The sequence below is a fragment of the Phyllobates terribilis genome, unplaced genomic scaffold (genome assembly GCF_046119375.1).
Source record: "Phyllobates terribilis strain yellow unplaced genomic scaffold, ASM4611937v1 Scaffold_7__3_contigs__length_470593459, whole genome shotgun sequence".
Lineage (NCBI taxonomy): Eukaryota > Metazoa > Chordata > Amphibia > Anura > Dendrobatidae > Phyllobates > Phyllobates terribilis.
Window position 1 is genome coordinate 65640761 of NW_027362767.1, and position 26937 is coordinate 65667697.

Sequence of the window (26937 nt, forward strand, 5' to 3'; positions counted from 1 at the left end):
CCACATAGTCCTCCATACAGTATAATGGGTCCCACATAGTCCTCCATACAGTATAATGGGCCCCACATAGTCCTCCATATAGAATAATGGCCCCACATAGTCCTCCATACAGAATAATGGGCCTCACATAGTCCTCCATATAGAATAATGGCCCCACATAGTCCTCCATACAGAATAATAGGCCCCACATAGTCCTCCATACAGTATAGTGGGTCCCACATAGTCCTCCATACAGTATAATGGGCCCCACATAGTCCTTCATATAGAATAATGGCCCCACATAGTCCTCCATACAGAATAATGGGCCCCACATAGTCCTCCATACAGAATAATGGGCACCACATAGTCCTCCATACAGAATAATGGCCCCACATAGTCATCCATACAGAATAATGGACCTCACATAGTCCTCCATATAGAATAATGGCTCCACATAGTCCTCCATACAGAATAATGGGCCTCACATTGTTCCCAATACAGAATAATGGGCCCCTCATAGTCCTCCATACACTATAATGGGTCCCACATAGTCCTCCATGCAGTATAATGGGCCCCACATAGTCCTCCATACAGAACAATGGGCCCCACATAGTCCTCCATACAGAACAATGGGCCCCACATAGTCCTCCATACAGTATAATGGCCCCACATAGTCCTCCATACAGTATAATGGGTCCCACATAGTCCTCCATGCAGTATAATGGGCCCCACATAGTCCTCCATACAGAACAATGGGCCCCACATAGTCCTCCATACAGAACAATGGGCCCCACATAGTCCTCCATACAGTATAATGGCCCCACATAGTCCTCCATACAGAATAATGGGCCCCACATAGTCCTCCATACAGTATAATGGCCCCACATAGTCCTCCATCCTGAAAACATGATCTGTTGGTGGCTCTTGAGGACTGGAGTTGGGGAACATTGGTCTATGGGTTCAGCAGCGACCAATTGTTTCAGTCATTTGTGTGTGTGTCCTGCCATAAGGTATCTGACCTGAAGAAACGCCTGGCAGCTAAAGATGCCCACCTTCAAGAAATAAAAGAGGAATTAGAAAAATACAAAGAGAGGTGTGCCCGCCAGCTGTCCCAGATGCAGACCTTTAAAGAACATATCAAGGACTACGAACATACGACTAGTGAAAAAGCAGAACTAAACGCGGAGATACACTCTCACCGGAGAGAAACTAAAGAGTTAAATGACAGAATTAAAGAACTGGAGAATCGACTAAGGTTTGTGGAAACGAACCAACTACTTATTTATTAGAACTTTAAGTATGGCTCAACTAGGTCAAAAAATGATGCTTATGTAAGGATTGGGAGACATAAAGAGAATGTGGCATAAATTATTAGAAAATAAACAAAATGTTGTAGTTTATTAAATTTTAAGATTATTTATATAAAATTTTCATAGAGACAGCCTATGTTGGTGGCTAACCTGTAGAGAGTGCACCAGGGTGTGTGTACTCTATGGCATCTGCAACAAATAGGAGCTAATGGTCATAAATGCGTCCATAGACTAATACAGAGATGTATATTAATATGTAGATTGCATCTGATCGAAAGAGAAAAAGCTGAACAGAAAAGCAGTGGTCTGGGGAAAAGGCTTCACGAGACTGTTGAGAGGTTGTCCTCTTGTGTTAGTATGAACATAAAGGAACATGAGGATCCCCTGGATGCTTTGGTGTTGAAGGTAAAACCTCTTTGCCTGTGTTACAATGAAATAACTAATAGCTTTTTTTGTACAATATCAAGTAAGTCACTTTGTTATGGTTAATAAACTACTGCTGCAAAAAATGTTTAGTAGTGTTGTAGAATTTTTTATTCCAATTCTTGCACAGAGCTTAAAAATAAAATAGTTTTAAATAGTGTAAGAAAGCAGGAGGTAACATCCTGGATGACAGGTATGTGTCACCTAGGTGGTTGGCCTTGGTGATGTAGGTCCCGGGAGAAAGTGCACCAGTAACAAAAGGTTACTGAGATGGCTTTATTTTTGACTGAATTTTGGGTCTGGTATTTAGGAGAGACTAAAAGTAACTGGGCGGGAATGGTCGATCCCATTCTCTAGGTCTTACTTGTCTAATAAAAGGCAGCTGGGGTAGCTCTGCTCAGTGTGCGAGTTGTGATGAAGCTGGAGAAAAGACTGGCAATAGTCACGGGTACACAGAAATGGGATGTTACTTAAAAATTGGTACAAGAAGAGTATAAAAGTATTCATAAAGTTTCTTATCTTTGTCAATTTTACCTACGGAATGTTGTGAACCCCACTGAAAGCGGAGTTTGTTTGTTTTTTAGCACATTAACGTTTGAAACCTATAAAGTTTTTTCTTTAAATAATTTGTTTCTTTTTCTCACACATACAAGTGCTTCTCACTAAATTAAAATATCATCAAAAAGTTAATTTATTTCTGTTCTTCAATACAAAAAGTGAAACTCATAGAGTCATTACAAACAGAGTGATCTATTTCAAGTGTTTATTTCTGTTAATGTTGATGATTATGGCTTACAGCCAATGAAAACACAAAAGTCATTATCTCAGTAAATTAGAATAATTAACAAAAAACACCAGCAAAAGCTTTCGATGCATTTAAAAAGGTCCCTTAGTCTGTTTCAGTAGGCTCCACAATCATGGGGAAGACTGCTGACTTGACAGATGTCCAGAAGGCAGTTATTGACACACTCCACAAGGGGGTAAGCCACAAAAGGTCATTGCTAAAGAAGCTGGCTGTTCACAGAGTGCTGTATCCAAGCATATTAATGGAAAGTTGAGTGGAAGGAAAAAGTGTGGTAGAAAACGGTGCACAAGCAACCGGGATAACCGCAGCCTTGAAAGGATTGTTAAGAAAAGGCCATTCAAAAATTTGGGGGAGATTCACAAGGAGTGGACTGCTGCTGGAGTCATTGCTTCTAGAGCCACCACACACAGACGTATCCAGGACATGGGCTACAAGTGTCACATTCCTTGTGCCAAGCCTCTCATGACCAATAAGCAACAGCAGAAGCGTCTTACCTGGGCCAAGGAGAAAAAGACCTGGACTGTTGCTCAGTGTCCAAGGTGTTGTTTTCAGATGAAAGTAAATTTTGCATTTCATTTGGAAATCAAGGTCCCAGAGTCTGGAGGAAGAGTGGAGCGGCCACAATCCAAGCTGCTGGAGGTCTAGTGTGAAGTTTCCACAATCAGTGATGGTTTGGGGAGCCATGTCATCTGCTGGAGTAGGTCCACTGTGTTTTATCAAGACCAAAGTCAGCGCAGCCGTCTACCAGGAAATTTTAGAGCACTTCATGCTTCCCCCTGCCGACAAGCTTTTTGGAGATGGAAATGTCATTCTCCAGCAGGACTTGGCCCTTGTCTCCACTGCCAAAAGTACCAATACCTGGTTTACACACAACAGTATCACTGTGCTTGATTGGCAGCAAACTCGCCTGACCTTAACCCCATAGAGAATCTATGGGGTACTGTCAAGAGGAAGATGAGAGACCCCAGACCCAACAATGCAGACGAGCTGAAGGCTGCGATCAAAGCAACCTGGGCTTCCATAACACCTCAGCAGTGCCACAGGCTGATCGCCTCCATGCCACGCCGCATTGATGCAGGAATTGATGCAAAAGGAGCCTGACCAAGTATTGAGGGCATTTACTGAACAGACATTTCAGTAGGACAACATTTCAGATTTTAAAAACATTTTTCAAGCAGATGTTATAAAGTATTCTAATTTACTGAGATGATGACTTTTGTGTTTTCATTGGCTGTAAGCCATAATCATCAACATTAACAGAAATAAACACTTGAAATAAATCTCTCTGTGTGTAATGACTCTATATAATATAGGAGTTTCACTTTTTGTATTGAAGAACTTTTTGATGATATTCTAATTTAGTGAGAAGCACTTGTACGTGGGACTGTAGTTGTATTCCATTTTTATATTAGTATTTCCTACGTTTGCTGATTTAAAAAAAGTGTCTGTTTGCTTTTCATATTTTTTCTGTATTGTCTTTTTTTTAATAGCATAAAGTCCTATTTTTTAATTATGTCCCCATTTCCATTACAATAATTTTTGCATCTGTTGTTTGTTTTTTATTTTGTATTTATTTTTTGCTTATTTTATTGTCATCCAGCTGCATGATTTATCTGTGTAGGGTTATATGTGGACCAGTTGGGCTCCTTAATTCATTTAGAGGTCTGCAAGTTTTTGAATTAAAGTTACTAGGGATTGATTGGATCAGTTGCAATAAGTTTATTGCTACATTAGTCCTAGAAGGTCAAGTAACATTTGTGTGTGTATTTTTCTTAAAGGGGCTTTCTGATAATACACCTTAAAGAGGGCCTGTCACTTGCCATAAACGTGTAATTATTTATCAGGTGTAAATGCCGCTGTTCTCCTGAATCCAGCTCTGTTTTTCTTTTGTTCCTGCTCCTCTCCATTCCTGAGATATGGCCACATCTGCCCTGTATATAAATCTAAACTTTTTAGCCAAGTGGGTGTAGTCCTCAACTCTTTGTGGGTGTATTTTTGATAGCCATGCCCAGTTGGCTAAAAGACTAGATTTATATACAGGGAAAACATGTCCATATCTCAGGAATGGAGAGGAGCAGGAACAAAAGAAAAACAGCGCTGGATTCTGGAGAACAGCGGCATTTATGTGGCACCCCAGGGGTCCGGTTGCCAGAGTGGCATTGCCTCCCTCACAAGAGGTAATGCCATGCCTGGAAGTAAGCACGGGTCCCCTAGTCAGGTATACTAGCATGCAACACTTTCCTGGCTCCAGACCAGTAAGGGGAGCTCCTCCCCTTAGCAATTTGGATCTGGAGGTGGGGTTAGTTAGAGTTAGGGAGAGGAGTTGAATACAGGACAGCGACGAGGAAAGACCTGGGGAGTGGAGCTGCACGGCAGTTCACCCCTGAGGATAGGAGCACGGAAGAACCAGACACCGGAGTCCGAGGTTGTGGGGCACCGAAGGCCCAGCAGCAGAAACCAGAGGGCAGGAGACTGCAGGTCTCCTGGCCCCATCAGACGCCGGAGGCTCAGCAGCACCATAGGGCCCAGCACCACCACGTGGGAGCGACATTCAAGGAAGGCCCGAGCTGCCTGCCATACGGGTGAGCACAAAGACGTTTTACTCAGGGACGAGGGCCGCAGCACAGCTATAAGCAGCAGGGCCAAAGAGATTAGCGCAAAGGGAAGGCCTACAACTCCACCTGGCGAGGTGGATTCCCAACTTGCTTCCAGGCCTCCCGGACCTCTACTACCAACTAGTACCCGTGCCCCGGTCTGCCTAACCACCACAAGTAAAGATAAGAGGAAACCGCCATTAAGTTGTGGACTGGTTATTATCTGCGCCATCCCCTGCACTACACTGCACAGAAACATCTATAACATCACCACTTCCTGCCCTGGAGCTAAGCTCTGCCTGTGGAGAGCTGAACCAACTCTGCTGTGTCATCATCAGCTCCAGAGGATCGGCACCGCAGCGGCGACTCCATATAGCCACATACCACAGGTGGCGTCACGAACATTAAACTATAAAAACTAGAATCCCCTTTTATTGGCCGCCCTGGGTCACGGACCGGGTCACTGCCACTGTGACATCCCCTGCACCGACCGGCCCACCACCGAGTACCCCACGGCCCAGAGGGCACGTCATTTACACCAAGTAAAAAAATTACATATTTATAGCAAGTGACAGGTCCTCTTTAATAACTTATTCTCACTGCAGGCAGGGGCCACAGTGCTTGCCTTGTGGCTAATGATGTCTTCTTTCATATATGTGGCTATTCCTAGTACTGTAACTCATCCACATTCAAGTGACCCCAACCGATTAAGCACTGATGACCTTGCCTAATTATAGGTCATCAACTTGTATTCCTAAAAAACTGTCTTGATCTTCTTTCATAATAATGAATTTATTTAATTCTAGGTAGAAAAATTGATGAAAGAACATAAACTACACAAATGTAGAATTACAAGCCTTGAAGATGCCTTGGCAAGCCAACAAGTCGAGTCCAAAGCCAGTCGGGATACCATTGTAAAACTGGTGGCGGAGACGGAAAAACATAAAAAGGCCGCGGCTGGTTTTCCTGCAGAACTGCAATCTCTGAAGAGGGTGAGATAGGACACAAGTGTTTGTCGCCTTAAAGACCCATGAGAACAATAGTCACAACAACTACTGAACATACAGGTCTTGTAAGCTCCGTCTTTGTTTTTGTGATGAGTGACACTGAGGGTCTGTATAACCCAAGACTGCGCCTTACAAAGTCCGCTGTGGTTGTCAGAGATAATTCACCAATTTGATTGTTTCTTCTACATTTTATCAGGTCACTTTTCATGTCATGCCTTTCGCTTTGTAGCTAGAACGACACTTGTGACCTGTATTGTCAGAAGTTAGGTCAGGCATTCAGACTTGCTTTATATCTGTTACTTGATATCTAGTGAAAAATAATTGATGTTAGATAAACTTTTCGTTTTTTTTTAGAAACTTTACCTATAGCACACATACCACCAAGGTAAGACATGCAACTATTATAGGGTTCATTGTGGACGTGGCCCAAAATTGAACCGGTTCCATTAATTGACTGTCAAAGCAGCTGGTGTACCTGCAGTGGCCACTAGTTGGAAGTTATTGCATTCAGATTTATACAGCTCCCAACATACTCAGTTAGCGCCCGCTAGTGGTGCCCATATATTGCCAAAATTATATCATTTATCACACCCGAATTTTAGATCTGCACCGTATAGATATTTTATGACATTAGTCAGAAGAAGCATAGAGATTAACTTAATTTTATTAGTATATATTGTGCTAACATATTCCACAGCGGTGTACTGAGATTGTCATCACTGGCATAGGTCACTGACCATTGGGGCTCACAAACTGAGTCTCTATTAGTGTGTTTTTGGAGTCTAGCAGGAAACTGTAGTTCCTAGAAAGAGGGAGAACATGTAGACCTAATGCAGATGTTACCTACACGTGCTTCACAGAATGTTATAACATTGAGCCTTGAAAATGGAAAAATACATTTTCCCATAAAAATGTTGCTTTAGCTGCAAATTTTTCATTTTCACAAGGGTAACAGAAGAAAATGGACCATACAATTTGTTGTGCAATTTCTCCTGAGTATGCCGATACCCCATATGTGGGGGAAAACCACTGTTTGAGCGTGCGGCAGGGCTTGGAAGGGAAGGAACGCTATTTGACTTTTGGAGTGCAAAATTGACTGGAATAGATAGCGGACACCATGTCTCGTTTGCAGAGCCCCTGATGTGCCTAAACAGTGAAATTCCCTCCACAAGTGACCCTATTTTGCAAACTACACCCCTCTAAGAATTATTCTTAATTTGTGTGGAGCATCTTGAACCCCAGATGCTTCACATTGTTATAATGTTGAGCCGTAAAAATGGGAAAAATAAATTTTTCCCATAAAAATGTTGCTTTAGCCCCAAATATTTCATTTTCACAAGGATAACAGGAGAAAATGGACCATACAGTTTGTTGTGTCATTTCTCCCGAGTACAACAATAATCCATAGGTGGTATAAAACTACTGTTTGGGTGCATGCCAGGACTCGGAAGGGAAGGAGCGCCATTTGACTTTTGGAGTGCAAAATTGTCTGGAACAGATAGTGGATGCCATGTCATGTTTGGAGAGCCGCTGATGGGTCTAAACAGTGGTGCTCCACAAGTGACCCCATTTTGGGAACTATACCTCACAGGTATTTCGCAAAACTGTATAACATTGGGCTGTGAAAATTAAAAGTTACATTTTGTCAACTAAAATGTTGTTTTAGCCCCAAGTTTTTAATTTTCAAAAAGAATAATAGGAGAAAATGACTTTTAGGCACAGTGCAAAGCTCAGAAGGGAAGGAGAGCAGTGCAGATTGTAGTGCAGTCTGGAATGGTTTGAGGGTGCCATGTCATATTGGCAGAGCCCCTGAGGTGTTAAGACATACCCCCATAATTGACCTCATTTTATAAACTACACCTCTTAATGAAATAATCTAGGGGTGCAGTGATCTTAGTGACACTACATGTGGTTCACAAAATTTTATACAATTGAGCAGTGAAGAAAAAAAACACTTTTCACCACTATAATGTTGTTTAAGCTCCAGATATTACATTTTCTCAAGGGGAATTGGTAAAAATGACCCCATATTTTTTTTACACAATTTCTCGTGAACTTAGCAATCACCCATATGTGGCTGTACAGTACTGTTTGGCCACACGGCGAGAATTGGGAGGGGTGCAGCGCTATTTGACTCTTGGAGAACACATTTTCGTAGAATAGTTTGCAGACTCCATATGCAGAGCCCCTAAGTACCAGAAGAGCAGAATCCCCCCCCTAAATTGACCCCAATTTGGAAATTACACCCCTATAGTGTAGTGATGATTTTGCTATCAATGAATGTAACTTTAGAATGGATGGGCACAGAAGAAAAAGAAAAACTGTTTTCTCCGGCAGTCCCATAGACAATGAATGTAAGAGAAGTTCAGCATGCACACCTTCTCTCCATTCGAGATGGTGCTCTACAATGCACAGTTCTCAAGTTTCAAAGCCCATTCCCAATCATTTGGACTACCAGCGATCAGTAAATTATCCCCTATTTTATTGATTCAGGATAATTTACTACCTTGGGAATAACTCTTTAAATAGGGCCTGTCTCTTGCTCAAAATACTGAGCTAAATACAAGTGCTTCTCACTAAATTAGAATATCATCAAAAAGTTAATTTCAGTTCTTCAATGCAAAAAGTGAAACTCATATATTATATAGAGTCATTACACACAGAGTGATCTATTTCAAGTGTTTATTTCTTTTAATGTTGATGATTATGGCTTACAGCCAATGAAAACACAAAAGTCATTATCTCAGTAAATTAGAATACTTTATAACAACAGCTTCAAAAATGTTTTTAAAATCCGAAATGTTGGCCTACTGAAATGTATGTTCAGTAAATGCACTCAATACTTGGTCTCTCCTTTTGCATCAATGTGGCAATGTGGCATGGAGGCGATCAGCCTGTGGCACTGCTGAGGTGTTATGGAAGCCCAGGTTGCTTTGATAGCAGCCTTCAGCTCATCTGCATTTTGCATTTTTGTCTGCATTTTGGGTCTGGTGTCTCTCATCTTCCTCTTGACAGTACCCCATAGATTCTCTATAGGGTTAAGGTCAGGCGAGTTTGCTGGCCAATCAAGCACAGTGATACTGTTGTGTATAAACCCGGTATTGGTACTTTTGGCAGTGTGGACAGGGGCCAAGTCCTGCTGGAGAATGAAATTTCCATCTCCAAAAAGCTTGTCGGCAGAGGGAAGCATGAAGTGCTCTTAAGTTTCTTGGTAGACGGCTGCGCTGACTTTGGTCTTGATAAAACACAGTTGACCTACACCAGCTGATGACATGGCTCCCCAAACCATCACCGATTGTGGAAACTTCACACTAGACCTCAAGCAGCTTGGATTGTGGCCTCTCCACTCTTCCTCCAGACTCTGGGACCTTGATTTCCAAATGAAATGCAAAATTTACTTTCATCTGAAAACAACACCTTGGACACTGAGCAACAGTCCAGGTCTTTTTCTCCTTGGCCCAGGTAAGACGCTTCTGGCGTTGCCTATTGGTCATGAGTAGCTTGACACAAGGAACGCGACACTTGTAGCCCATGTCCTGGATACGTCTGTGTGTGGTGGCTCTAGAAGCAATGACTCCAGCAGCAGTCTACTCCTTGTGAATCTCCCCCAAATTTTACAATGGCCTTTTCTTAACAATCCTTTTAAGGCTGCGGTTATCCCGGATGCTTGTGCACCTTTTTCTACCACACTTTTTCCTTCCACTCAACTTTCCATTAATATGCTTGGATACAGCACTCTGAACAGCCAGCTTCTTTAGCAATGACCTTTTATGACTTACCCTCCTTGTAGAGTATGTCAATAACTGCCTTCTGGACATCTGTCAAGTCAGCAGTCTTCCCCATGATTGTGGAGCCTACTGAAACAGGCTAAGGGACCTTTTTAAACACATCGCAAGCCTTTGCAGGTGTTTTTTGTTAATTATTCTAATTTACTGACTTAATGACTTTTGTGTTTTCATTGGCTGTAAGCCATAATCATCAACATTAACAGAAATAAACACTTGAAATAGATCACTCTGTTTGTAATGATCTCAAAGAATGAAACCATGAGTTTTACTTTTTGTATTGAAGAACTGAAATAAATTAACTTTTTGATGATATTCTAATTTAGTGAGAAGCACTTGTACCTTTGAAAATCTGAGTTTCACTGATTCTGCTGTTTTATTTCTGTTTTGGGCTATGTCACTCCATTGCAAAGATATTCACATTTATTTCTTCTGAAGCGTAGTATGTGAAATCTCTGCTTGCAATTCAACTGGGTGTTTCTTCAGAGTCTCCTCTGGAAGTGTGTGCTTTCACCCTTCTATAGCGTATGGGAGGGCTGAAAGCACACGTACCCAGAGAAGACTCAGAAGAAACGCCCAGTAGAACTGCAAGCAGAGATTTCACATACTGCGCTCCAGAAGAAATTAACATGAATATCTCTTCAATGGAGTGACGCATTGCAAAGTGGAAAAAAGCACCAGAATCAGGGGAGCTTGGGGATTTTTAAAAGGCACAGTATTTCACTCAAATTTTTGGAGCATGTGACAGAAGAGGAAGATAGAAAAATCTCTATCCCCTGTTTCTGTAGTAAAGTTTTCGTACAGAGTCTCTTATTATACATGGAGTAAGATAAATACAAAACACTATCGTACCTCAAGGATTATTTCCATAAAATAGTGTCCATTTTCCCTTTTTGTTATAGGAGAGAGATGATGCTGTTCTGTCCAGGAAGAACATTGAGCGAGAAAAAGAAATTCTACAAGAGAAACTGAAGGAGAACCATAAAGAATGGGGCCGTTTTCGTCAGGAGCTGATGGAAAAGGAGAAGAAAATAAATGATCTGGAGAGGACTCTGCGTTCCTCAGATTACGAGACGAAAGCATCTCACAGTCTGCACCAAAGCTTCATAAGTCAGCTGGCTACAATCCTGAGTAATGGATTTACAACTGTACCTAGGACAGAGGAAGCTGTAAAGGAGAGGATCCAAGAACTCTGCAGCGGGGAACAAACTTGGAGATCTGTGAGTGATATTCACGAGTCTGTAGTAATATATCACATACTAAAAACCTAAAGAGCACTGACTAGAGGAACATAGGCTTCAGCATAAAGGGTCTGTACTCCTTCTTTATCTGTTTGAATTTTATGTAACAATTTGGAAAAATTTGCCAAACTTTTAGTTATTTCTTCTTTTTAATTTTCTTTGCTCCAGTGAATCTTAAAGGGATTGTCTGGTTTAGAAAACCCATTTTCATATACCTAACTGAAGAGGTCTCCTTTCCAGGATTCCACATCTGTTTGCTGGAGCAGGGAGTAGCTAAAAAGATCATTTCCTGATTTTTTCAACACTTTCCCTCCTGAAATCTCTATCTCTAATTTTCTGTTGTCTTTAAACCATTGGATGGAGACTAGCTGCTGTGATGTCTCCTATACACAGCAAACTTAGACATGAGGATCACCTGCTCTTCTGTCTCTATGTAACATGACTCGCCCCCTGGGCCGTGGGGCACGCAGATCCGGGCGATAGGGGAACGATGGGGGGGAGTAGTAGTGGCGGCCCGGTCCCGCGGCTCAGGGTGGTCAGGCCAATGGTAGTCTGCTACGTGCTTCAGATAATGTCCGACTACGCCACCCGTGGATTGCGGTTATTAGGAACCGCCGCTGCATGCAGACCGCTGGGGCTGATGAGGTGTGCAGCTAGGGTAGTGTGACTCCCCACGGGAAGAGTACGGCCTCAGGGCAGTGTAGTGGATGGTGGGAGTGATGGTGGTGAAGGTCCCAGTACCGGTAGTGCCGGAGGCGCGAAGGAGCACACGGACAACAAGTTACAGTCCAGGGTCTTTACTCACAGTTCGTTTGTTCCGGGTCACTTCCGTCGGCAGTGACCGCCCGAGCCGTGCTGCGTCCACCAGGTGAGGGGCTCGGTCAACTCCCAGGCAGTTCAGGAGCATGGCACAGGACCCCCTTTAATCCTTTCTCTGGCCTGCCTCACCAGTGACCCACTTTTGTCCAGCTGCCGCGTACTCGTGCGGTTAAACGTGGGCCCCGTCCTCCGCTGTCCTATATGGTGCCTTCCTAGCAGGTTTGATGAGGTGTCGCACCAATAGATGATCACGACGACCGGTCTTTGGCTGAGGGTAGTTTCTCCTCCACCAACTTGGGATCCGGTACCCTTAATCTGCCTGACCCTTCACCCTGGATTCTCGTGGGTTCTTAGGGTCCCTTCCACCTTCTTGTTCCTGAGCCCTTCTGTTTCTCTCTCTCTTTCTTTGCAGTTCCTTTCTGTTTCTGTTCCTTTCTGTTCCTTTCTCTTGGAGCTGAGATGAGCCAAAATCTCAGCTCCCCTTCACCTCCTCCTCGGCCTCTCACTAGGCCCTTCTGGAGTAGAGCTCCTACAGAGCCTCTACTCCCTGTCTTCTCCTCTCTGGACAGAACCGGACTTTCTCCTAGAGCTAAGATGGTGCCCACCTTTTATACCTCCCTCTGACCATGAGCCCAGGTGACCAGCAACCAATGAGCTCCTTCCTACGCTCAGGAACCAACCCCTATCTGCCCCTACAGCACTGGGTGTTCCACCCCCCTCCCCACTCCAGGCAGGGACATAGTCGGTCGTGCCTGCACTTATGTCTAGTGGGAGCACCGTTGAGCTGTCCCTCGGAAATGGGGTGTGTGTGCTGTATGCAGCTAACTGAGCCCTGGTCCATACTCCATCCTTACCTGGGAGTGGAATATCACACCTCTGGTCTGAGGTGCAATACCCCTGTAGCGGCCGAACCCTCGGGGCGCTACAAACACATGTTCAGAAGCAGCAGCAGCATGGAGGACATTATACAGCAGTACTGAGCAGTGTAACTGTGAATCCAGCACTGGAAAGCCAGGGGAGAGAATTTGTGTGTCTGTATGCTATTCTGTTTTACTCTGTTTCTCACTGCTACATTCCCCTCTCTCCAGTGATTTTAAAAGGCTGCTGTAAGCTGACACCTCAGTGACCTGGCAGTCCCTCTTTTCTTGAGTAAAATGGATTTTTTTTTGCTGTGTTTCAGCTTAAATGATGAGTTTAGATGGCAGAGAAAGGAGAACACGTGGAGAAAGAAACATATTTTTCTGCTAAGATATATTTCTTACATTTACTAGTACTAATGATTTATGCAAATAGAGGGATCAGGGGTGGTGGAAAAGATCCCTGGCCAAATGAGGGCCCCTGAAATTATAAAAAAAAGATCCCTGGTCAAATAGGGATGAGGGGGGGGGGCTCAGTAGTAATAGAAAAGATCCTTGGACAAATGGGGGCTCGGGGGTGGTAGAAAAAATCCTTGGACCAATGGGGGTCCCAGGAGTGGTTGAAAATATCCCTGGTCAAATGTGGGCTCAGGGGGTGTAGAAAAGATCCTTGGACAAATGGGGGTCCCAGGAGTGGTCGAAAAGATCCCTGTCCAATTGGGGGCTCAGATCTTTGTAGAAATTATCTCTAGCCAAATGGGGGTCTCAGGGGTGTTGGAAAAGATTCCTGGCCAGATGGGGGGTCTCAGGGTTAGTAGAAAAACTTCCCAGACCAAATGGGAGCTCAGGAGTGGTAAAAAGATCCCTGGCCAAATGGGCATCTCAAGGGTGGTGGCAAAGTCATAAACCAACCATGAAGTGATCGTGGTACAAGGATTAATTCAGATGGAGAGGATCGATTATGACAATTCATGAAATGCAAAATTTTAGGAGAGAGACAGCAAAAGATTTTTGTAACTAGGTTGAAGGAGAGGAATACATATTTATTTGCTTCCGACCACCTACATAAAAAAAACCTTTACAAATAGTCATGACTAAAGATATCATTGTTTTGTGTATACAGCTCGTGTTTCCATGGTGACAGACTACAAACAAACCCTGTGTAGTCTGGTCATAGATTATGTGTTGCTTCGCTTCTTAGTAATCAACGGATAGTAGAAGACGGGGCAGATAAAAGAGAAGGAATAAATGATGGCACCAGAACTCATTTTGTGTCATGATTTGTGTAGTGTGTAGCGATATCTGAGCTGTGATCTTTTATCCACTTAGACATGTGAAGATCTGCAGCAGAAGATTGTCAAACTCAATAAGCAAGTAGAGAAACAACTGGATCTGTATCAGGAGGCTGCAGCCAAGTCGTATAAAGCAGAAGAATTACTGCAGGAACAGCAGGATTCCATGAAACATTTAAAGGGCAAGCTTGTGTCCGAAGAGATGATCAAAGATGGCTTCAACATGGAGAGAAAAAGGGTAAGGATCATAAATAAATAGCACGTTTCCATGCTTGTCAACGATGACCTTCTTCTTGCCACCCTCCATCTGCAAATTTGCAACTTCGGGCATGTTCTGTTATGCAAAGGCTCTAAGAAAAGGATGATGGCAGTAGTTGCCCAAAAGCTGGAGAAACACAGGCTAAAGGGGTATTCCAGGTATGAGTTATCACCTATCCACAGGAAAAGTGTTAACTATTAGACCACTGGGGTCTGACTGATGAGACTTGGGAACCCCTTGTTTGAATGGGGCAGCGATCACTCATGCCTAATGACTGGATTCAAATGGGGGTCACAAGTCTACTGTTCTGGCAACCCCCTCCGACTTAGGAGTATTCCGGATATAACTAGTTATCATGTGGATAGGTGATAATTTGTTATAATCAGAATACTCCTCACTGATTGCCATACAAGTGATAACTAATGTAACGGGTCAGGGAGGTGGAACCTCAGAGCTACTATACAAGGGGGCGGTCCTTGTAAGGGAGCGGGTGGCGACCAGGCAGGCAGTCACAGCAGGTGACCGGGACAGTCTCTGGAAGAACGGGGAGGAGATCACGGCAAGTGACCGGGGCAGTCTCTGGGTGAACGGGCAGATGATCACGGCAAGTGACCGGGACAGTCTCTGGAAGAACGGGCAGATGGTCACGGCAAGTGACCGGGGCAGTCTCTGGGTAAAGGGTTGGTACGACCTGTGGCGGCTGATGGTAGACTTGAGCTCCCAGGTGATGTCACACTGTCACAGAATACTGGAGGTAGGGGGCCTAAGCTGACCCTAAGCTGGGGCCCTGACTAATCCCTCAACCTGGAGGTACTGTTAAAGGTACAGAGGTCCAGGCCGCCAGCGTAACCCCTACCTCCTGAGGATCCCTGCACCTCAGTAATCTAGTCCTGAGAAGGACCCCGATCACAACAATTGGGAACCAGAAATAATATGCCCACACACAGTATTTAGACGAACGAGACAGTACAAGGGAAAAACCAAAACCACCTTGCATACAACTTCTACACAACTACAACAGAGGGAACACCAACGGGAAAGGAGATAAATGATAAAGCAAGGAAAGGGAAAAAACACTTCCAAATACACTTATCTCAGCAACTCCAAACACCACGATCCGCTCTGTCAGTCTGAATGAAAAGCTTTCACCGACACCTCCCAAACAGACCTGCAGGAATATGAAGGAGTCTCACTAAAGAAGCATTGATTGCAGCTGGGCGAGGCTGGACCTCATCTAGCCCAGAGAGAGAGAATTAACTCCTTCACTGCCGAAAAAACACAAAGCACCAACAAGTCAGCTGCGAGAAGTCAGGCTGTGTACTCGTGACGATCTTCGTGGCAACACACCCGTGACAGTACCCCCCCTTCTACGAGGGGCCTCCGGACCCTCAGGGCCAGGTTTATTCGGGTGAGTCGTGTGGAAGGCCCGAACTAATCGGTCTGCGTTAATATCCGACGCAGGAACCCACATCCTCTCCTCAGGACCATACCCCTTCCAATGAACCAAGTACTGAAGGGACCGGCGATTAAAGCGTGAATCAATGACCCTCGATACCTGGAACTCCAAGTTACCATTGACAACCACAGGAGGGGGAGGTAAAGGTGAGGGTACCACCGGCGCCACATACCTCTTAAGCAATGATCTGTGAAACACGTTGTGAATTTTAAACGTAGGGGGGAGGTCAAGACGGAATGCCACCGGATTAATAACAGAACTGATTCTGTACGGCCCGATGAACCTGGGACCCAGTTTCCAGGAGGGAACCTTAAGTTTAATATTCCTGGTAGACAACCATACCTGATCGTTCACACTTAGGTCCGGACCAGACACTCTCCTCCTATCAGCCATACGTTTGTATCGGTTCCCCATAGTATTCAGATTCTTCAGCACCCCTCTCCATACTGAAGCGAGAGATGAGGAAAATCGTTTCTCCTCCGGAACCCCCGAAGAGCCCCCCCTACTGAAAGTACAAAACTGGGGGTGAAAACCATATGCCCCAAAAAACGGGGACTTACCAGTGGACTCGCTCCGCCTATTATTGAGAGCAAACTCTGCCAGAGGTAGGAAAGAAGCCCAGTCCTCCTGGTTCTCTGACACAAAACACCGAAGATATGTCTCCAAGCTCTGGTTCATACGTTCCGTCTGACCATTGGTCTGAGGATGAAAAGCCGACGAGAATGACAAATGCATCCCCCGCCGTGCACAAAACGCCTTCCAGAACTTGGACACAAACTGAGACCCCCGATCAGACACCACCTCGGAGGGTACCCCGTGAAGCCTCACAATCTCCCCAATGAACACCTGCGCAAGAGTTTTAGCATTAGGGAGAGCTGGAAGAGCGATAAAATGTGCCATCTTGCTGAACCTGTCCACTACAACGAGTATGACCGTTTTACCCGAAGACGGAGGGAGGTCCGTAATAAAGTCCATAGACAGATGAGTCCAAGGACGCTCCGGGATCTTCAAAGGTAAAAGGGCCCCAGACGGACGGGTATGTGAGGTCTTAGAGCGCGCACAAACCCCACAGGACTCGACAAAAGTTACCACCTCTTTATGTAAGTTAGGCCACCAAAACCGACGCGAGAGGAGATCCACAGTTGCTTTACTCCCCGGGTGTCCTGCAAAAACTGAGTTATGGTGTGCCTCGATCACCTTTTGTCGCAACTGATCTGGAACGAACAGTCTCCCCGGAGGTCCAACAGGGGCGTCCCCCTGAGCCTCCAATATCTCCTCCTCCAGCTCAGAGCATACTGCCGAAACCACCACCCCCTCCTGAAGAATAGGAATCGGGTCGTCCGTATTCCCGGCCCCAGGGAAACTACGAGATAAGGCATCCGCCTTTACATTTTTAGACCCAGGACGATATGTAACGACGAAATTAAACCTGGTAAAAAACAATGACCACCTAGCTTGTCTGGGATTCAGACGTTTAGCGGACTCCAGATATAGCAGGTTCTTGTGATCGGTGATGACGGTGACCGGATGAACTGCCCCCTCCAAAAAATGGCGCCACTCCTCAAAAGCTAACTTAATGGCCAAGAGTTCCCTATTGCTGACATCGTAATTCCTCTCAGCGGACGACAATTTTTTAGAGAAAAAGGCGCACGGATGCCACTTACCAGGGGACGAACCCTGTGACAATACTGCTCCCACCCCTACCTCGGAAGCGTCTACCTCTACAAAGAATGGCTGAGACGCATCAGGTTGAATGAGTATGGGTGCCGAGGCAAAACATTTTTTCAAGGAGGAGAATGCTTGACAAGCCTTGTCAGACCACCTAGAAAAATCCGTCCCCTTTTTAGTCATGTCTGTGAGAGGCTTAACCATGGACGAGAAATTACGAATGAACTTCCGGTAATAGTTAGCAAACCCCAGGAAACGTTGTAGTGCCTTAAGATTCTCCGGCCGATCCCACTCAAGAACTGCCCGCACTTTCCCAGGGTCCATACGAAAACCGGACGCTGAAACCAGGAAGCCTAAAAACTGGAGTTCCTGTACGGCGAACACACACTTTTCCCACTTGGCATACAGTTTATTATCCCGCAAGATCTGTAACACCTGTCTAACGTGCTCCTGATGAGACACCAGATCCGGCGAGTAAATTAAGATATCATCCAGATATATGACAACAAACTGTCCCACCAGGTGGCGAAAAATATCATTAACAAAGTGTTGAAACACCGCCGGGGCATTAGTCAGACCGAATGGCATGACAAGGTTCTCATAATGCCCCTCCGGAGTGTTAAAAGCCGTCTTCCACTCATCCCCCTCCTTCATCCTAATCAGATTGTACGCCCCCCTGAGATCCAACTTAGAGAACCATTTGGCGCCCACGATCTGATTAAAGAGATCGGGAATAAGTGGGAGCGGATACGGATCTCGGACCGTAATCCGATTAAGTTCACGGAAATCCAGGCAAGGGCGTAGGCCTCCATCTTTCTTCTTAACAAAGAAGAACCCCGCGGCCACCGGTGAAGATGAAGGTCTAATATGCCCCTTAGCCAGACTTTCAGAAATATAATCCTTCATGGCCTGCCTCTCAGGACCAGAAAGGTTATACAACCTAGCTTTAGGTAACTTGGCCTCAGGGAGCAGTTTTACAGAACAGTCATACTCGCGATGAGGAGGTAGTTCCTGACACCCATTCTCCGAGAATACATCCTCAAAGTCCGCCAGAAATGAAGGTAAGACCCAAGGAGTAACCGCACCGATGACCGTGTTCATGCAGTTTTTATTACAGAATTTACTCCATTGGCTTATCTCTCTGGTTTGCCAATTAATAACCGGGTTATGCTTAGCTAACCAAGGAAGGCCCAACACTATAGGAGTGGGAAGACCCTCCAACACAGTTCTTTATGTATTGCCCCCACTTGAAGTTTTACGCCATGCACAGCTTGCAAAAAACTTCCCTGACCGAGAGGCCTGGCATCGATCGAGAATATGGGGATGGGTTTAGCCAACTTACTCAATCGCATACCTTGAACCCGGGCAAACCGAGCATCAACCAGATTAGCCCCGGCCCCACTATCCAGAAGAACAGATATCCTCTCAGTTCTCGCACCCACCACCACCTCCGCCGGTACGAGAAACTGAGACGAACCTAGGGACGAAATACCTACTCCCAGATTGCCGTCCACCACACAACCTGGGATCAACAGTTTTTTCGACGACTCTTTACTCTGCAAGGGACGGGATGGACACCCCCCAATAAAATGTCCCTTTTTCCCGCAGAGGAAACACCTTCCTGTCTTATGGCGCTCCACCGGTCCCCTTCCCCGAAATGATGTCCCTCCTAATTGCATAGGCTCCTCCGGACTGACCAGGGGAACCACCATATGAGGGGACCTTGTAGGAGGTGGAGACATTACAGGGGGTAGAGTTATCCCGCACCTCTCCCGAAGCCGTCTGTCAACGCGAATGGCAAGGGCCATAGCGGCTTCCAGTGACGCGGGAGAGTCATACTGTGCCAACACATCCTGTAATTTGTCGGATAAACCATGACAAAACTGGCTCCTAAGAGCCGGGTCATTCCACTGGGTGTCCGTGGCCCACCTACGGAACTCCGAACAGAATTCCTCCGCCGGACGATCTCCCTGCTGAATCCTACGTAACTTAGACTCAGCAAGGGAGATCCGATCTGGGTCATCATATACGAGTCCCAGAGCAGCGAAAAACCTATCCACTGACTGGAGAACCGGGGAGCTTGGGGGAAGAGAGAACGCCCAAGATTGTGGGTCCCCTTGTAGGAGCGAGATGACAATTCCCACCCTTTGTTCTTCGCTGCCCGATAACCGAGGCCGCAGCCGAAAGTACAATTTGCATGCCTCCCGGAAAACAAAAAACTTGTCCCGCCCCCCAGTGAACCTGTCAGGGAGAGCTACTTTAGGTTCTGGTCCAGCTTGCTCCAGAGGATGCAAAACCTTGGACCTAACGTCCGCCAGCCCCATGGACAAACTCTGCAACTGCCGAGCTAGACCGGCTACTGGATCCATGGTAGCTGGAGAAAAACTAAGTTGGTCGGTGAAAATGTCACACTGTCACAGAATACTGGAGGTAGGGGGCCTAAGCTGACCCTAAGCTGGGGCCCTGACTAATCCCTCAACCTGGAGGTACTGTTAAAGGTACAGAGGTCCAGGCCGCCAGCGTAACCCCTACCTCCTGAGGATCCCTGCACCTCAGTAATCTAGTCCTGAGAAGGACCCCGATCACAACAATTGGGAACCAGAAATAATATGCCCACACACAGTATTTAGACGAACGAGACAGTACAAGGGAAAAACCAAAACCACCTTGCATACAACTTCTACACAACTACAACAGAGGGAACACCAACGGGAAAGGAGATAAATGATAAAGCGAGGAAAGGGAAAAAACACTTCCAAATACACTTATCTCAGCAACTCCAAACACCACGATCCGCTCTGTCAGTCTGAATGAAAAGCTTTCACCGACACCTCCCAAACAGACCTGCAGGAATATGAAGGAGTCTCACTAAAGAAGCATTGATTGCAGCTGGGCGAGGCTGGAACTCATCTAGCCCAGAGAGAGAGAATTAACTCCTTCACTGCCGAAAAAACACAAAGCACCAACAAGTCAGCTGCGAGAAGTCAGGCTGTGTACTCGTGACGATCTTCGTGGCAACACACCCGTGACAGGTGAGCAGGCGAGAGTCTCTGGATAAACGGGTGGTCACAGCATGTGACGGCGGAGCCTCCAGGAAGACCAACAGACAGGCGGCAGATGAGCGCTCCCAGATGAGCGGGCGAGAGTCTCTGGATAAGCGGGTGGTCACAGCACGTGACGGCAGAGCCTCCAGGTAGGCTAACGGACAGGCAGCAGATGAGCGCTCCCAGGCGAGCGGACAGGAGTCACTGGACAGGCAGGTGGTCACAGCACGTGACGGCGGAGCCTCCAGGTAGGCTAGCAGGCAGGTAGCAGATGTGCGCTCCCAGGTGAGCGGGCAAGCTGGTCCATAGACAGACTGACAGGAGTTGGAAGGCAGACCGTCGGACCTCAGGCAAGCAGGCAGGTAGCTGAAGTGCGCTCCCAGGTGAGCGGGCAAGCTGGTCCTTAGACAGACTGACAGGAGTTGTAAGGCAGACCGTCGGACCTCAGGCTAGCAGGCAGGTAGCGGAATATCAGGCAGGAATAAGACGGCAGGCTGGCAGGAATCTGGCAGGTATCTGGCAGGTAACTGGCAATGGGACCTGAGGGCTGAAGCAGAGTAGTGAACAGTGCAACAACATTGCTCGGGCACCTCCATTTTGGAGGAGGTGCCTTATATATGGTGAAGTCCTCCGGCCATTGGCCGGGGACTCCTTAGGACGGCGCGCGCGGCCCCTTTAAGAGGGAGGGAGAGCGCGCGTGCGCGCCCTAAGCACAGTGGCCGGGAAGGAGCACGCGCTGCCAGCAGAGCGGGAGGAGGACGCCGGGCACGGAGCAGGGAGGTGAGGGGAACAGCGTCCCTGCCTAGCAGAGGGCAGGGACGCCGGCGCTACAGTACCCCCCCCTTTAGGCCCCCCCTTTTTTAGGCCAGACAGAAATTTAGCAAGGATAAGAGGGGCATGGATGTTCTCCCGGGGCTCCCACGTTCTCTCCTCAGGACCAAACCCCTTCCAATCTACTAGAAAAAAGGTCTTTCCTCTTACCCTTTTGGTGGCAAGAATGTTCTCTACCTCAAACTCGTCCTCAGCAGAAACCGGAGCAGGAGGCGTACCTGTAGACTTGGAAAAAGAGTTAAGTACCACAGGTTTGAGGAGAGATACATGGAAGGAGTTAGGGATCCGTAAGTTGGCCGGGAGTTTCAGTTTATAGTCCACCGGGTTGATCTGACTGATGACCTCCAGGGGGCCGATGAACCGAGGCCCTAACTTGTAAGAAGGTATCTTGAGTCGGACATATTTAGATGAGAGCCAGACTTTATCTCCGGGACGAAATTGTGGAGGATCCAGGCGTTTTTTGTCAGCGTGTCTTTTCATCCGTTCGGACGACTGAAGGAGTGCGGATCGGGTACTCTCCCAAATGGAGGAAAATTTACTAACGAGAGATTCCGCAGCCGGGTTGTCCACAGAGGTGGAGACAGGAAAAGGAATCCGAGGATGCTGACCGAAGACTACAAAAAACGGGGATTTGGAGGAGGATTCGCTCTCGTGATTATTATAAGAGAACTCGGCCCATGGTAGGAGATCCACCCAGTCAGAATGATGGGCATTAACGAAGTGTCGGAGGTAACTGGTCAGGTTCTGATTGATCCGCTCCACTTGACCATTGGACTGTGGGTGGTAAGCGGAAGAGAAGTCCAGGGTGACATCTAGCAGTTTACAAGTGGCTCTCCAGAAGCGTGAGGTGAACTGTACCCCACGATCCGACACGATGTGGAGGGGCAGGCCATGAAGACGAAAGATGTGATGAATAAAGTCTTTAGCTAGCTCGGGTGCAGACAGGAGGCCTGGCAGGGGAACGAAATGAGCCATCTTGGAGAAGCGGTCAGCGACCACCCAAATGACCGTACAACCGGCAGAGACTGGGAGGTCTGTTATAAAGTCCATTGCTATATGCTGCCAGGGGGCAGCAGGTACTGGGAGCGGAAGGAGGCGACCGGCTGGCAGATGTCTCGGAACCTTGTTGCGGGCGCAGGACACACAGGCAGAAACAAAGTCTATTACGTCCTTGTGCAGGGTAGGCCACCAATAGTGCCGGGTAATAAGCTGGAGGGTCTTTTTCTGACCGGCATGGCCAGCTAGTTTAGACGAGTGACCCCAGTGAAGGATCTTCTCCCGATCAGATACTGATACGAACGTCTTTCCGGGAGGGAGACGATTTAGACTCAGGGGAGCCACCTGCATTACTCTGGTGGGATCGATGATGTGTTTCGGATCTTCCTCGAGATCAGACACCAGAAAGGATCGAGACAAGGCGTCCGCCTTGACGTTTTTGTCAGCCGGGCGAAAATGAAGAACAAAATCAAAGCGAGCAAAAAACAAGGACCACCGGGCTTGGCGCGGGTTAAGTCTCTGGGCATGCTGGAGGTAAGCCAAGTTCTTGTGGTCAGTGTAAATTATTACCGGGTGAAGAGCCCCCTCGAGCAGGTAACGCCACTCCTCCAATGCCAGTTTGATGGCCAATAACTCTCGGTCTCCTATGGAATAATTGCGTTCTGAGGAGGAGAAGAGTTTAGAGAAGAAGCCGCAAGTTACCATCCTCCCGGAAGATGATTTTTGAGTAAGTACCGCTCCGGCTCCAGAGGAGGAGGCGTCAACTTCCAGGAAGAACTGCTTGTTGCCGTCCGGGCGATGCTTCACCGGGGCGGAAGAGAAGGCCTGTTTTAAGGAAAGAAAGGCCTCCTCAGCTTCGGGCGGCCACTCTTTGGGATTAGTACCCTTACGGGTGAGCGCGGAAATTGGGGCAGTCCGGGAAGAGAAGTGTGGTATGAAGAGGCGGTAGTAGTTGGCGAAGCCCAGGAACCGCTGAATGGCCTTCAACCCCTCCGGTCGAGGCCATTTCTCGATGGCAGACAGTTTCTCTGGATCCATTCGTAGGCCGGTCTGAGAAATAATGTAGCCCAAAAACGGAAGCGAGGTCTGCTCAAAGAGGCACTTCTCGTATTTAGCGAAGAGGTGATTCTGCCTGAGCCTGAGCAGGACCTGACGAACGTCCCTCCGGTGAGTCTGGAGATCCGTAGAGAAGACCAAGATGTCATCCAGGTACACCACTACGCAGGAGTAGAGAAGGTCCCGGAAGATATCATTGACCAACTCTTGAAAGACGGCAGGAGCGTTACAGAGACCAAAGGGCATTACCAGATATTCATAGTGGCCGTCCCGGGTGTTGAATGCCGTCTTCCATTCATCCCCCTGACGGATACGAACCAGGTTGTACGCCCCACGGAGGTCCAGTTTGGTGAAGATTCTAGCCCCTCTCAGACGATCAAATAACTCCGGAATGAGCGGAAGGGGGTACTTATTCTTCACCGTGATCTGGTTAAGGCCTCTATAGTCTATACAGGGACGGAGAGAGCCGTCCTTCTTTTTTACGAAGAAGAAGCCTGCTCCCGCCGGGGAGGTAGATTTCCGGATGAATCCCCTGGCCAGATTCTCCTCAATATATTCGGACATCGACCGGGTCTCAGCAGCGGATAATGGATAAATATGCCCACGGGGAGGAGTAGTACCGGGTAACAAGTCGATAGGGCAGTCGTATGGTCTATGAGGGGGTAGTGTCTCTGCTTCCTTTTTATTAAAGACATCAGCATAAGACCAATAAGGAATCGGAAGTCCAGGTAGATTAGCTGGGGTAGGAGAAGGACGGACGGGATGGACGGGAACCAGACAGGTCTTATGGCAGTCCTGTCCCCAGCGAAGGACTTCTCTGGTCTGCCAGTCAAGCACGGGTGCATGTCTCTGGAGCCAAGGTAGACCTAGCAGGAGGGCGTGAGAGAGTCCAGGTAGAACATGAAAGGAGATACTCTCAGAATGCAGCATTCCCACCTGCAGAGTAATGGATTCGGTGATGAGTTGGATGGGGCGTGGTAAGAGACCCCCATCCACGGCAGCAACAGACAAGGGTACAGCCAGAGGTTTGGTGGGGATGCGGTATTTCTCTACCAGTGATTGTGAAATAAGATTCCCGGCTGCTCCAGAGTCCAGTTGGGCTAGTTCGAAATAACGGTTCTCCCCGCAGACGATTGAAACTGACAGCAGCAGAGATGGAGAGGATTTATTCTTGTCTAGGTCGACCTCTCTGAGCGAACCTAGACACAGGCGTTTCCCGACCTCTCTGGGCAGGCACGGATCCGGTGCTCCTTACTGCCACAGTAGAAGCAGCTCCCCTCGGCACGGCGTAAGTCCTGACGGGTTTTGACCATCTTGGTCTGGTCGACCTGCATAGGCTCAGGAGAGTGTACCTGGGGAGAGACGGAGGGAGTGACGGGTTTCTGAAAAGTAGGAGCTAGACGTGGAAACCTCCTCTCACGGGTGACCTCTTTGGCACGCTCCTGGAACCGTAGGTCAATCCGGGTGGCAAGAGTTATTAGGTCATCGAGAGTGGTAGGAACGTCCCGACCGGCAAGTTCATCTTTAATACGGCCGGACAGACCCTCCCAGAAGACGGATACCAGAGCGTTGTTATCCCAGGCCAGCTCCGAGGCAAGGGTACGGAACCGTATGGCATATTGGCCCACGGTGAGACTTCCCTGACGGAGGCGTAGCAGAGATGATGCGGATGAGGTCTTCCGTCCGGGTTCGTCGAAGACTTTCCGGAAAGCCGTGAGGAAGGCAGGCAAGTCGGACACCAGGGGGTCTCCTCTCTCCCATAGAGGATTTAGCCAGACCAGGGCCTCCCCGGTGAGATGGGACATGATGAAGGCAATTTTGGCCCGGTCGGAGTTAAACTGGTGGGACAATAGTTCAAAGTGCAGGGTGCACTGATTAATGAAGCCCCGAGCCTGGGCGGAGTCGCCTCCGAAGCGAGGAGGTGCAGAAAGCCGGGGTCCGGGGTAGGATACCATGGTATTGGTGGGCAGCGGAGCTGCCGGGTTGCGAGTCATGGCACTGGCGGTGGTTGCTGGTGGAGCAGTCAGAGTGTCCAGGCGAGAATTGACATTCCGCAGGTGACCCAGGATGGACTCCTGTTGGGACCTCTGACGGGACAAATCATGACAGAGGTCCGAGAGCGAGGGAGCTTGGGTGCCACCGGGTTCCATGGCCCGAGCAAACTGTAACGGGTCAGGGAGGTGGAACCTCAGAGCTACTATACAAGGGGGCGGTCCTTGTAAGGGAGCGGGTGGCGACCAGGCAGGCAGTCACAGCAGGTGACCGGGACAGTCTCTGGAAGAACGGGCAGGAGATCACAACAAGTGACTGGGGCAGTCTCTGGGTGAACGGGCAGATGGTCACGGCAAGTGACCGGGACAGTCTCTGGAAGAACGGGCAGGAGATCACGGCAAGTGACTGGGGCAGTCTCTGGGTGAACGGGCAGATGATCACGGCAAGTGACCGGGACAGTCTCTGGAAGAACGGGCAGATGGTCACGGCAAGTGACCGGGGCAGTCTCTGGGTAAAGGGTTGGTACGACCTGTGGCGGCTGATGGTAGACTTGAGCTCCCAGGTGAGCAGGCGAGAGTCTCTGGATAAACGGGTGGTCACAGCATGTGACGGCGGAGCCTCCAGGAAGACCAACAGACAGGCGGCAGATGAGCGCTCCCAGATGAGCGGGCGAGAGTCTCTGGATAAGCGGGTGGTCACAGCACGTGACGGCAGAGCCTCCAGGTAGGCTAACGGACAGGCAGCAGATGAGCGCTCCCAGGCGAGCGGACAGGAGTCACTGGACAGGCAGGTGGTCACAGCACGTGACGGCGGAGCCTCCAGGTAGGCTAGCAGGCAGGTAGCAGATGTGCGCTCCCAGGTGAGCGGGCAAGCTGGTCCATAGACAGACTGACAGGAGTTGGAAGGCAGACCGTCGGACCTCAGGCAAGCAGGCAGGTAGCTGAAGTGCGCTCCCAGGTGAGCGGGCAAGCTGGTCCTTAGACAGACTGACAGGAGTTGTAAGGCAGACCGTCGGACCTCAGGCTAGCAGGCAGGTAGCGGAATATCAGGCAGGAATAAGACAGCAGGCTGGCAGGAATCTGGCAGGTATCTGGCAGGTAACTGGCAACGGGACCTGAGGGCTGAAGCAGAGTAGTGAACAGTGCAACAACATTGCTCGGGCACCTCCATTTTGGAGGAGGTGCCTTATATATGGTGAAGTCCTCCGGCCATTGGCCGGGGACTCCTTAGGACGGCGCGCGCGGCCCCTTTAAGAGGGAGGGAGAGCGCGCGCGCCCTAAGCACAGTGGCCGGGAAGGAGCGCGCGCTGCCAGCAGAGCGGGAGGAGGACGCCGGGCACGGAGCAGGGAGGTGAGGGGAACAGCGTCCCTGCCTAGCAGAGGGCAGGGACGCCGGCGCTACAACTAATTTATTAGGCTCACCTCAGGCCTGGGTGGTCACACAGACCCCAGAGTTGGTACAGCAAGCAGGAAGGCATGTGGCAAGCGCAGACTTGGCAACTCAGGACTCTCAGGGGCAGCAGG

The 26937-nt window shown here is 48.1% G+C and overlaps 1 protein-coding gene across 3 annotated transcripts in view; it reads left to right on the top strand.

Moving 5' to 3' along the window:
* The window catches only part of LOC141153665 (coiled-coil domain-containing protein 170-like), a 69745-nt gene that overhangs the window by 32801 nt on the left and 10007 nt on the right, over positions 1-26937 (top strand). For all 3 annotated transcript variants that reach the window (XM_073638679.1, XM_073638681.1, XM_073638680.1), the window contains 5 exons: positions 990-1234; positions 1550-1694; positions 5918-6103; positions 10806-11123; positions 14150-14350. In XM_073638679.1, coding sequence (XP_073494780.1) covers positions 990-1234; positions 1550-1694; positions 5918-6103; positions 10806-11123; positions 14150-14350 — 1095 coding nt within the window. The remainder of the gene's footprint in view (positions 1-989; positions 1235-1549; positions 1695-5917; positions 6104-10805; positions 11124-14149; positions 14351-26937) is intronic.